The sequence below is a fragment of the Mastomys coucha genome, unplaced genomic scaffold (assembly GCF_008632895.1).
Source record: "Mastomys coucha isolate ucsf_1 unplaced genomic scaffold, UCSF_Mcou_1 pScaffold23, whole genome shotgun sequence".
In the NCBI taxonomy this organism is placed as follows: Eukaryota; Metazoa; Chordata; class Mammalia; order Rodentia; family Muridae; genus Mastomys; species Mastomys coucha.
Genome location: NW_022196906.1, coordinates 108075671 through 108088910, shown reverse-complemented (window position 1 = coordinate 108088910; position 13240 = coordinate 108075671). Strand labels below are relative to the sequence as shown.

General features: G+C 49.6%; 1 protein-coding gene across 1 annotated transcript in view; it reads left to right on the top strand.

Annotated features, from left to right (window-relative positions):
- Crtap (cartilage associated protein) overlaps nt 1-13240 on the top strand; it is a 16975-nt gene that overhangs the window by 648 nt on the left and 3087 nt on the right. Inside the window, exons 2-6 of the mRNA XM_031345739.1 lie at nt 4285-4480; nt 5824-5995; nt 9418-9546; nt 10885-11030; nt 12897-12980. Of these exons, the coding sequence (XP_031201599.1) occupies nt 4285-4480; nt 5824-5995; nt 9418-9546; nt 10885-11030; nt 12897-12980 (727 nt within the window). The remainder of the gene's footprint in view (nt 1-4284; nt 4481-5823; nt 5996-9417; nt 9547-10884; nt 11031-12896; nt 12981-13240) is intronic.

The following is a 13240-nucleotide window of genomic DNA, read 5'->3' as shown; positions in this document are numbered from 1 at the left end:
CGTCGAGCCCAGGTCACCGTCCCTGAGCCCCGCCCACCGAACCCCTCCCGACTGAGCTTAGATCCCCGCCCTTAAATCCCGCCCAACTGACCACGGCTCCCAAAAATCTTCTGGTCTTCCTTAATCCCAGGCAGGCAAGCCTGCAATCTATTGAGCCCCGCCCGCCTGAGCCCCGCCCACCAAACCTCCTGTCCTGGGGCCACGACCCTCCTCCTCTGCATAATCACCCTCCCTCAAAATTTGTCCCACTGAGCAGGGTCCGCAAGACCCACCTCAGCTGAGCCTTGCCCAGTTGAGCTTCCTGCCAGTTCCCAGAACACTTCAGCTCCCAGCCTCACCCGCTCTGCCTTAGAGACTCACCCCACAGAGCTCTGCTTCAGGCCTGCCCAGGGGCCCTGCCTCTCCAAACCTACCCCCACCCACACTCCACCCCTACATCCCAACCTGTGCCGCCAATGAGCTCCCCCTAACTGAGCCCACCCTGCCTCTCCCAGCCCACTGAGCCCCACCCTTGTGAGCACCCACCTTCAGCATCCCAGATTGGGCCTCCCCTGGGCCTAGATCATCTAGATCCTCTAGATGGAGCCCACCAAGCCCGTGGATCAGCCCCGCCCCTCAACCTTGAGCATCATTCCTTTATCCTTTGATCTTTTTCTCATTTATAGTTTTATGTGCATGTGTGCTTGTGTGTGTGTGTATGTCTGTGTGTATGCCATGTCATATGTGTGTGGATGCCTTTGGGGGCCAGAAGAGGGCAGCAGATCCCTTTGGAGCTGGAATTAGAGGTGATGGTGCGCCAGCCTATGCAAGCTGAGTCCAGGGAACAGAGAGAACCTTGGTCTCTGGAAGAGCAGGACGTGCCCTTACCCACTGAGCAATGGCTCCAGTCCCCAGTCACCCAGGTTCTGCCAACACAGCCCTGCCAGAGCTCTCCAAATCCTGCCCTACCTCCTTCATCTTGAGCATGAAAATTATTTTCTCTCTCTTTTTTTTTCCTCGTGTGACCTGGGCTGGCTTCAGACTTGCACATAGCCGAGGCTGATGGTGAATTCTTTATCCTCCTGCCTGCATACCTCTTCATGCTCCTCTCCTCCCAGCTCCTGGAAAAATTGTTTGCAGCCTGTGCTGAGGTAGCAGATATGCCACAGGGCCCCAACAGAGTACTTGGTACTGGAAAGAGAGCTTTGTAAATGTGGCCTGCTCTTTGTGGGGGCAGAGTCCTCTGCTCAGGGAAGTGTGTGCAGGCAGATTCCCTAGGCTCATCTCTGTGCTCTCTCTCTCTCTCTCTCTCTCTCTCTCTTTCTCTCTCTCTCTCTATGTGTCATCTAGAATTTAAGAAAAATCGTTCACTGCATCCTCTTTATGGCTGCTTAAATTTTGCCTGCGATTGCTTGCTAAAAATAGCCACAAATTGCAGCTCCCTGCCCGTTAAGTCCTTGCTCTGGGAGCTTTGAATTCCCAGTTGCTGGACAGAAAGGCATCAGCTTATTGGGCCTTCACAGGCCCCAGGCACAGAGAGAGAGAGAACTCTCAAAACCCAGTTTCTACTTTTTCTGGTTAAGAGAGTTCTTTCTTTCTCTCTCTCTCTCTCTCTCTTTCTCTCTCTCTCTCTCTCTCTCTCTTTCTCTCTCTCTCACTCTCTCTCTCTTTCTTTCTTTCTTTTTTCTTTCCTTCTTCTTTTTTTTTTTTTCCAGAGACAGGGTTTCTCTGTGTAGCCCTGGCTGTCCTGGAATTCACTCTGTAGACCAGGCTGGCCTCAAACTCAGAAATCCGCCTGCCTCTGCCTCCAAGAAAGATTTTTCGATGTGTGTACACAAGTGGACATACACTGTCATGTGTGAAGGTCAGAGGACACTTTGTGGGAGTCTGTTCTCTCCTAGCTTTGTGGGCTCCAGGCATCGAACTTAGATCCGGCTTGGTGGCAAACACCTTTGCGCACTGAGCCATCTCGCTGGCCCTCCTCTTCCCCACTGCTCTTCCTAGAAGAAGCCGCAGGTCACTGGCTGCCTGCAGAGCCTTCGCTTCTCTCCAGCTGCCAGCTCAGGCTTCCCCCAAAGCCCCACCAACCACAGGCCACCTCCTGCCATTCTCTGGACATCAGCCTTGACACCTGGGGGCCTGCCCTCTCCACCCTCCACCTTGCCACATGAAAACCACCATTGTATCCAGATGACTTGGCTCGAGTTCAGGGGCATTCTGGTACAGGTTGATGCCTCTCAATAATTTGATATGTCTCACATATTTTTCTCTGTCTTTCTGTCTCTGTATGTGTGTATGTGTGTGTATATGCCTCTTTTTCTTTAATTTTTTTATATTTATTTATTTATTTCAAGACAGGTTTTCTCTGTATAGCCCTGAACTGTTCTGGAACTCACTCTGTAGACCAGGCTGGCCTCGAACCCAGAAATCCACCTGCCTCTGCTTCCCAAGTGCTAGGATTAAAGGCGTGTGCCACCACTGACCGGCTTCTCTTTCTCTTTAAACCTCATCACTGTCCCTGTCTCAGAGTGATCCTTTGGGAAGGCTGAAGGAGGCCTTCTCTACATTCATGGTAGAGGCCCTTCCAGCTGCCAGGTTGGGCCAGGATTCTGTCTATGCAGGGCCCCAAGCTGTTGGCCTCACGGGGAGGCTGATGTGATTCTGTCTATTGGAGGCCCCAGGCTACTGGCCTCATGGGGAGGCTGATGTGATTCTGTCTATTGGAGGCCCCAGGCTGCTGGCCTCATGGGGAGGCTGATGTGGTTCTGTCTATTGGAGGCCCTAGGCTATTGGCCTCACGGGGAGGCTGATGCATCACATCTGCCTGCCTGGGTTGGTTACATCTCTGGTTACTGTGACCCAGCGCCTGACAAGAACTAACTTAAGGAAGGAAGGCTCACAGTTTGCGGGTACCATCTGTCATGGAGGGCAGGCAGGTCAAGGCAAGGCCGTAGGAGTAAGGGGTGGGTGGTCACATTGTCCTCTCCCCACACCGTCCAGTCAGGAAGCAGAGAGAGATGGATGCTGGTGCTTAGTTCGACTTCTTTTCGTTAAGTGGCCTGGGAAGCCAGTAGGCAGATAATCCCAACTGAAACTTAATCTAGGTAATTAATTCCTCACAAGTGTGCTGAGTGGCTTGAGTCCTGGGTGGCTCTGCTTCTAGATTCCATCAAGTCGGGGATGGAGATTTATTATCACACTGTCTCGTAAGGTCCTCCCCCCGCCCCCCGCACGCCTGTCCTGTTTGAGATCTTCTGTGTTCCTGCTAGTTCTAGTCAGGTGGCCAGCGCTAGTCACGGCCCTGGAGCTCCTGCAGCAGCATGGGTGAACTGACTGTCCGTAGCCTGCTTCCTGGAAATAGTGCCTGCCGATAGGAGATGCTCCATAATATCTGTGGAGTAGATGAGTCAGAGAGAGGGAGCAGAGGTCCCTGAGAATAGAGGCAGACGGTTCTGAGAGATCCTAGATTTCTCTAGATCTCTCATTCATGCCTCATGAGAGACATGAATGTGTTGGTCAAGGTTCCGCCAGAAAAGGTAACGTGAGGAAGATTTATTAAGACAGTTGTTCACGGAAGTGCGCAGGGGTACACAGGGGATGTTCTAACCCCCTAGCACTAGGGCCGCTCAGGGATACCCAGCCCTTGGCCAGAAGCAGCAAGGGGGTAAGAAGTTACTGGAAGTTAGGAGGAGTGACCACGTGGAGAAGGCCATCTTGACAGGATCTGTGACCCTCAGTTTGGGAACATTGCAGTCGGGGGTCGCTTCAGGGAGAGAGCCAGAAGAAGAAGCAGACCACAGCCTCCGTTTAGCATCTCACTGGACTCCTCATGGCTAACCCCTGAGCCAGCCAGCGAGCCTGGGGTCTGCTGTGAATGCTGTAAATCCTCCTGCGGCTTAGATGGTGCAGGCGTGGAGGGAAGGCAGGAAAGGCACAAAGGCTCATCAGAATGGCTGGCCCAGGTCTTGAAAGGCCTTGAAAAGTCATTGCTCTCTTAACTGGAAATGTCATTTGGGTAAAGAGGGAACCAAAGGGCTCCTTGAAGAGGCTGGTGCCCTAGCTCAGCTGGCAGAGTAATTGCCCGGCCTGCAGCGGGCTTTGAGCCCCATCAATGCAGAAGACCGGCTCTATTCAGGCATGCCTGTGATCACTCAGAGAGATAAAGGCAGGAGGGTCAGAAGTTCAAGGTCATTATCAGCCTTGAGGCTAGCCTAAGCTACATAAGAGTTGGTTAAAGGAAGGAAGGAAGGAGAGGGAGGGAAGGAAGGGAGAGAGGAAGAGAAGTTGCTGAAATGAGGCTCCCAGCGACAAGGCTCAAGGCTCAGTATCTGACTGGAAACTGTGCACCCAGGCCAACGACCTCCCGAAGGCCATCGCCGCGGCTCACACCTATCTTCTGAAGCACCCTGACGACGAGATGATGAAGAGAAACATGGCATACTACAAGAGCTTGCCTGGAGCCGAGGACCACATTAAAGACCTGGAAACCAAGTCGTACGAGGTACACTCTGGCTTCACCCCGCAGTTGGTGTGGGACTCTGGGAGCAACGCATGTCTTTTTTTTTTTTTTTACATTATACTTTGTGTGTGTGTGTGTGTGTGTGTGTGTGTAGGTGTGGCATACCCCTTGTATGACAGCCACAGGACAGTTTGTAGTTCTCCTCTTTGACTGTGTGGGTCTGGGGGATTGAATTCAGCTTGTTATGCCTGGCGGCAGGTGCCGTTACCCACGAGCTATCTCCCTGGCCAGGATGCTGACATCTAAAGAACGTTGTGATGTTCTCAGTGATGTTTGCTGAATTATGACAATAGGAAACTGGGGAAGCACAAAATCTCCATGAAGGAAAGTCAGCAAATTGGTGTCTTTTGCCTGTAATCTCAGCACTTGGGAGCCCCGAGGCGTTGATGATTGCCGCAGGTTTGAAGCCAGGCTGGGCCACATGCAGCACCAAGCCCTTTTAGCTAACTGTGGATGAACTTTTTATAATTCAGTGATCTGTGACAACTTCATGTGTCATGTGATAGCTACAGAGAGCATGGTGAGGAATTTTTTTATCACCCAGCCTGACTGACACATTTCCTCCTGCCCCTTTGCTGGGGCTGCTGCCACAGCCCCTGACTCGGGGTCACTTTTTCCCTGATCTGAATTTGATTTTATTGTCAGGTACTTGTTATATTTTGAACTGAAGATGAAATACGGTCGTTTGGGCTGGGGTGTAGTTCTGTGGTGGAGTGTTGGCATACATGCACAGTGCCCTGGGTTCAGTCCCCAGCATTGTATGAAACGGGCATGGTGGTGCCTACCTGTGAGTCTGGCCCACAGAGGTTCAAGGTCCAGATGGCAAGATGGCTTAATGGGTTGACGGTTTTTGCTGCAAAGCCTGGGGAATGTCTTGAGTTCGGGGCCCCAGGACTCACAGTTTGGTAGGAGAGACCTGTCTCCTCCAAGATGTCATCTGACCTCTACAAGCCTACATGTGCAGCTCATGTGTGTGTGCACACAGGCACGGGTGTATACACACACACACACACACACACACACACACACACACACACACACGAATGTCAAAGTATAATTTTAAAAAAGATGGTCAAGCTCATCTTTAGCTACACAGGGAATCTGAAGTCAGCTTGGGCTATCCTGAGACTCTGATTTGTGTCTGTTGTGAGCATCGTGGGCAAACCTAGATCCACACGCAGCCGCGCTTGGTTTGTGTCTCGTTAAGGGTCGTCAGGGCTGAGGAAGCTCAGCTTGGTCAGGGTCGTGGTTCTTTTGGCGAGACGAGCGTGTCTCCGGCTCTGGTTTGCCTAGAGGGAACGTCACCGCATCTTCTTGCTTTGCAGAGCCTGTTTGTCCGTGCGGTGCGGGCCTACAACGGGGAGAACTGGAGGACGTCCATTTCCGACATGGAGTTGGCCCTTCCTGACTTCCTCAAGGCCTTCTACGAGTGCCTGGCTGCCTGCGAGGGGTCGCGGGAGGTTAAGGACTTCAAGGACTTCTACCTGTCCATAGCAGGTCGGTGGTGGAAGGGGCCTGTGCCCTGAGGCTTCCATTGGTATCTAAGGAACCTGTGTGTGTGTGTGTGTGTGTGTGTGTGTGTGTGTGTTTGAGTTAGGGTTTCTCTGTGTATCCTGGGCTGTCCTCGAACTCAGAAATCCACCTGCCTCTGCCTCCCAAGTGCTGGGATTAAAGGTGTGTGCCACCACCGCCCGGCTGCGCCACCACCGCCCAGCTGCTGCCTTTTTTATCCGACTTCTTCCTTTCTCTCTGCTTTTTTCCTGACACAGGGCTTCTCTGTATAGTCTGGGCTGTCATGGGCTTACTCTGTAGACCAGGCTGGCCCTGAGTTTAGAGAGCTGCCTGCCTCTGCCCGCGGAGGCCTGAGACCACCCCCTCTGCTTGCTGACTTTCTCGTCAACACCCTGATTGCTTTCTCTGCCCTGTTCATCCGCTCGCTTGGCTCTTTAGTCACTGGTCATTTTTAGGAAGCGATGTCTGAATTCTTTGTTCAGCATTCTAACTGTCCTGTTAGCTCTGGACTCAGTAGTTGAGAGTCAGAGTCTCTTGGAGGCTTCACGCCCAGTCTCGCTTTCCGTGTTCTTTGTGTCCTGCTCTCTGGTTCCGTTTGGGGATTCTCTCAGAGAGCACCCTGCACCTGACGACTCCGTCTCTGTTACTACATACAGAGGAGAAATCAAACTGCCTACTTTGTGTGTTGTGTCCGACGCTGGTCTTTTTTCCAAACTTTAAACAAAATTCTACAGTTTTGTTTTGTTTTTTTTTTTTTAAGATTTATTTTATATATGTGAATATACTGTTGCTGTCTTCAGATCCCATTACAGATGTTTGTGAGCCACCATGTGGTCGCTGGGAATTGAACTCAGGACCTCTGGAAGAGCAGTCAGTGCTCTTAACCACTGAGCCATCTCTCCAGCCCTACAGTGTTTTTCTAATTATTTATTTTCCATTTACTTATTTGTGTGTGTGTGTGTGTGTGTGTATGTGTGCGCACACGTGCACGTGTGCACACGTATGTGTGTCCACCATGACACACATGTGGAGGTCAGAGGACGCTTGGCAGGAATCAGTGTCTTCTCACCAGGTGGGCATTGGACTCTGGTGCTCAGATCCGGCTGTAAGCACCTTTCCCCACGTTGAGCAGTTTTATTTTCATTTGTTTGTTTGTTTGTTTATTTTGTATGTGTACGCGCTTGCACACATGTGCCCTGGTGTGCGTGTAGAGGTCGGAGGATGACTTACAGGTCCCAGGGGTTAAACTCAGGCCGTCTAGTCTTGGGCAGGCGCTCTTACCTAGGGAACCATCTTGCTGACCTGTAAACCCAGTTTTAAAGAAAGGTCCCTGGCTGCCATCTTGTGCGTCTTGTGAGGCTGCCACTACCATCACTGCGCACCACTGGTGCCACCAACAGACATTTAAGCCGATTACTGTGTGAACAGTTCTGTGAGCTGGGGAGGGCAACGCTCACCTTTAGTCCCAGCAGTGGGATGGATCCCTGTGACTTCTAGGACAATCAGAGCTACACAGTGAGACCTTTTCTCAAACAGCAACAGCAAAGACAAGCAAGATTTCCTTCTTGGTTTCTGACAGTCACCCTGGGAGCATCCAGTTTTGGCTGGAACGACTAGCAGTGGCCTCAGAATGTCACATGCAGGCACATGTGATGTCCACTGTTTTCTTATCGGAAGTGCTATTTATTTTATTTGACTTTTTATGGCAATGCTGGGGATTGAACCCAGGGCCTCTCATATGCTTCATAAATGTTTAACCACAGTTAAGGCTCTGTTCCTGCCCGGCGCTGTTAATTTGTAAGCATTTAGTTAAAGTGTTTTCTGCTTCTGCTGCAGCCGGGTTGATCTGTCACCTCACGGGTTAGATGTTAACAGCAGGACCCCAAGGACATTACGGTCCCTGCGTGCGTCTCCTCAGTTCTGGCTTCACCCTTGAGAGGTCTTGCTGATATCATGTTCTGTCTATAAAAGTCACTCATACATAAGTATTTCAACCAGATTTTACAGTCTCTTCTGCTTTTTATGTTTTCCATTTTGTATGTCCAAATTCACACGTAGGACCTGCGATATTTGGGTTTGTGGGTCCGTGGATAAAGTGCTTACCTAGCCCGAGGTTCAGTTTCCAGCTCTGCATTATCTGCTCATGTGGTGCACGTCTGTTATCCCAGCACTCGGGATCACAAGGTAGAACCAGGAGGATGAGGAGGTCGAGGTCATCCTCAGCTGCATAGGAGTTCAAAACCAGCCGGAGCTACATGAGGCGGTGTCTCAACTTCGTCTTCTACCAACTTGACAATGAAGTTTGTGGTGGTTGTTATTATTGTGGTGCTGAGGATCAAACCCAGGGCCTCATGTATGTCAGGCAAGCCCTCTTCCTCTAGCTAGGAGCTAGACTCTAACCTTCAGTTTAAATTGTTTGAAAATGATAGTATTTACTGTAGAAGAGGTATGGCATCTTGTCAGTGCAAAATCACTATTCATATTAATTTATATTAATATTCTTTGGTCATTAAAACATTTTAAATTATATATATATTTAAGATTTATTTATTTATTATGTGTAAGTACACTGTAGCTGTCTTCAGATGCACCAGAAGAGGGAGTCAGATCTCATTACAGATGGTTGTGAGCCACCATGTGGTTGCTGGGATTTGAACTCACTGACTTTGGAAGAGCAGTCAGTGCTCTTAACCACTGAGCTGTCTCTCCAGCCCCTTAAATTATAATTTTATTTATTTATTTTGTGTGTATGTGGTGTGTGTGTGTGTGTGTGTGTGTGTGTGTGTGTGTGTGTGTGATGCCATGGCTCGCTTGTGGCCAGGGGACAACTTGCGGATGTTGGTTCTCTTTGTCTATGATGTGGTTCCTGAGCATTGATTCATGCTATGGAAGACCCTTCCTGTACACTGTGTGGTTGCTGAAGATGCTGGTGCCTGTAGAAGCCAAAAGAACGTGATGGGATCCCCTGAAACTGGAGTTAAAGATGGCTGTGAGCCATCCTGTGGTACTGGGATCTGAGCCCTAGTCCTCTAGAAGAATAGCCGGTGTTTACCACGGAGCTGTCCCTGCAGCCACAAGTTCTTTATTTTAGATGTCTCATTTCCTCCTTTTACCTCCATGTATGTGGAAGGCAGGACAAGACTGAAGATAGTGACAGGGCTAAGGCTGTGTTAGTGGTAGAGCGCTTGCCTAGAGTGCACGAGGCCTTGGTTTTCATTGAGAGAGAGAGAGAGAGAAGGTGAGAGAGAAAGAGAGGGAGAGAGAGTGTGAGGGAGGACAGACAGAGAGAGGAAGGGAGGGAGAGAGAGAAACAGAGACAGAAAAGGGGAGGGAGGGAGAGAGGGATTGAGGAGGGACACAGAGAGACAGACGGACGACTCTTCTGACAATTTATATCTGTTTTTCAGATCACTATGTGGAAGTTCTGGACTGTAAGATTCGTTGTGAGGAGACCCTCACGCCAGTCATAGGAGGCTATCCCGTGGAGAAATTTGTGGCTACCATGTACCACTATTTGCAGTTTGCGTATTACAAGTGTAAGTAACCTGGATCTCCCTGCTTACCTGTGGCGGCTGAGGAGCACCAAGGTCACATGAGTGCTGTGCACAAAGAGGGCATCTGGCTCCTTGATTCAAGCAGAGACCCCGAGCCTCGCTGCCGAGCTTGAACTCTGGGTTTTGCCTGCTCTTCTCTGGGAGAGTTTTGCTTTCCAGGGTTGGAGATAAATCGTGTAAGTACAAATTAGCACGTTCACCAGCCGTACAGGCTGTGTGCAGGAAGAGCCTTAAACTCGTCATTATAGCAGGCAGCCACTAGGTGGCACCATTGAATCATTTTCGACTGGGTCAGTCCTGCTGGAATTTTGTTAAGTGTCTCTGCTTTGTCGATTAGAAGTGGCTCTGGAAGGTACCAAGGGGCTTCTGTCTCATTTTTTCTTAGCCTGACTCCCCTGCCCCCCAAGACAGATGCCCCCTGCAGAACCTCCATGTTGATGGTGATGTAGGGGGTCCAGTTCTAAACAGGGAGCTGGAAACCCGATCCCAGAAGATGGCAGGACAAGGTCCCCTTTGACTCTTCTAGTCCCGAGGGCCTACCATGATTTATTTGGTTGGTTTATGTAGTGTGGAGTCTTTATTTATCTTACATGTTTGTTTATGTATTTAGAAACTCAGTCTCGTGTAGCTAAGGCTAGCTTCAAACTTACTGTATAGCCAAGGATGACCCTGATTATTGACCCCCTGCCTCCTCCTCCCAAATGCTGGGAATGTGTCAGCACTTACTACTTTATTATTAATATATATTTATTATTTATACTGTTTGTATATTTTAAATACACATATATTATATATACATATGCATATGTATGTATTATATATGTATATATAAATAAATTATGTATGGTTTGTAAAGAACTAGGGATTGAACCCAGGGCGCCATGTATGTTAATCAAGCACTCTACCAACTGAGCCCACATCCCCAGCCTTTCTTTCTGTATTCCAAGTTTGGTTTGGTTAGAGGGGGGCCTGCCCTCTCTGGGAATTGTGTTCCTAGCCAGATGGGACCCAGGAGCTGCGGGAAACCTGTAGTTAAGCTGCCTCTGTCTTTCTCAGGCCCAGTGTGTGGCCCAAGCCTTGAGAACCATCACCTCCTGGGACACACTCTGATTGTCTGAAGCTAGCAGAATCAACACAGCCTGAGGGAGATCTGTGGTTTCTACTGCCCGTTAGGCGGTCTTGGGACCCAGGCTGTGCCCTGCCCTCTTTCTGAGGTCTTTTCCTGGAGGAAGGTCCAGCTTCTAGCTTCCATGGTGGGGTGGCATCAGGGAGCTGCAGGGCGTGTCTCTCACCTGCCTGGCCTCTTCTTTCTGGTTTCAGTGAATGACCTGAAGAATGCAGCCCCCTGTGCCGTCAGCTACCTGCTCTTTGACCAGAATGATAAGGTCATGCAACAGAATCTAGTCTACTATCAGTACCACCGGGACAAGTGGGGCCTCTCGGATGAGCACTTCCAGCCCAGACCGGTGAGTGTCCCCCCGCCCTGGTCCCACTCACTAGTCCCTCTTCTGGATCACCTGCAGGAGATTGGTCTTGCCCTTCAGAGCGAAGCAGCTTTGAAATGAAGGGACTCCACTGTTTCTGGCCCCTCCTGAGTCAGGCTCTCACGCTGTAGCCCTGACTGACCCAGAAGTCACTGAGTAGACTAGGCTGGCCTTGAACTCGGAGAGACCCTCTTGCTTCTGCCTCCTGAATGCTGCATATGCCATCATACACTGCTTAATTTTTTTTCTTATATTTTTACGTATTTGCTGTGTGTATGTGTGTGGGCCTGCATATGCTGCAGCATGCAGTGGGGGTCAGAGCATGACCTGTGAGAATCAGTTCTCTCCTTCTCCTATGTGGGTCCCAGGGATTGAACTCATGTTTATATGGCTGCAAGCACCTTTCTGCAGCGAGCCCGTCTCAAGGCCCACACGGCTTTTTAATTCCTCCTTCTGGTCCATGTATTTTTTTCCCCTTTCCCTTACTCCCTCTTGCTCTGACCCCGCTCTCTCCGGCTCATAGGTTTATTTTTTATTTGTTTCTCATTACAGGTGGTTGTGAGCCACCATGTGGTTGCTGGGATTTGAACTCATCATGGCCTCCGGAAGAGCAGTCAGTGCTCTTAACCGCTGAGCCATCTCACCAGCCCAGGGTCCATGTATTTACTTATGCACTTATTGTTACACACATGGGATTCGTCTTCACATGTTGGCTTTGTAACTTACACTGTGTCCGCAGCCCCCCTTTCTATGGTATTAGAAGCCAGAAGCTCCCTCCATTCCTAGACATGAACTCCATCACTCAGCTGCCTTCAGCCCTTGGTCTTTAGAGACAGGGTTTTGCTATCTAGCTTAGGTTGGTCTCAAAGTTGCAATCCTCCTGCCTCTGCCTCCCGTGTGCTGGGGTTATAGATTTTTATGAATGAAACACCACTTGATTCCTTCTATAGATAAATATGGGGTTTTATACCCACTGTCAGGGGGTTAATAATATGTGACTTTCAAAACTCTTTGCTGCTGTTGGCCATGGTAGCATGTGACTATAATTCTAGCACTCTGGACACAGAGGTGAGAGGATTATTATTAGGTTTGGGGCTAGCCTGGGCTACAAAGCAATACCCTGTCCCAATAAAACAGAAACAAATATATTTTTTTTTCTACTCAGGTTTTTTGTATGCTCTCCTAGGTTTCTATGAATAAATCTTCCATATCTCCATTCCTTGCTAAAGCACACGTGCACACACACACACATACACACACATTTCCTCAGTTGCTATGTTGTTTTGTTGTTGTTGTTGTTTATGCTATGAGAATAAAACCCATGATCTCATGCACATTGGTCACATGCTCTACCACTAACCTACATTTCCAATGTTTTTTCTTTGACAACATCTCATGCAGCCCAGGCTGGCCTTGAACTTCTCCTGCTTCTACCTTCCAAGATTACAGCACGCACCACCACACTTGGCTCAGGCTGTGTTCAGGATGGGTTCTGGGTTTCGAGCATGCCAAGCAAGCATAGTACCAACTGAACTTTAGCCCAGAACCTCCTCTCACCCCTTAAAAACCATGATAGCATTTATATATCATAGAGTCCGCCTTTGCATCTGCATACGTCAGTGGCTGTTGGTGTGTTCACACTCAACACAGTCTTTATATATCATAGAATCTGCCTTTGCATCTGCATACGTCAGTGGCTGTTGGTGTGTTCACACTCACACAGTCTTTCCTAGTGCATGCTCATTAACCCTTTCATGCCTTGAATGAAATCCAGGACCCTGTGCGGCCTGCTGTTGGCCCTCACATGAGAAGGCTGATGACCTGACAGTCCTCTCTGTGTCTGAACAGGAAGCAGTTCAGTTCTTTAATGTGACGACGCTCCAGAAGGAACTGTACGACTTCGCTCAGGAACACCTAACGGATGATGATGAGGTGAGCTTTTGTGCTCTGCACACGTCTGCCTGAAAGAAAACACGATTCATGTGTGTGCTAGAGTCACTTGAAGGCTGGGTCCTCCCTCCAATAAGAAACAGAGGGGCCCTTGAGAAGACACAAGACAGCCGCTGTTGGGGTCTTACTGAAAGCCAGAACTCTGGTGTAGAAAAGCCCAGGGCTGGGAGCCCAGGCTGGATTGATGCCTCTACTGTGGGGGAAATGTGTTTGGAGTATGCACCAGGGGTGTGTGTGTGTGT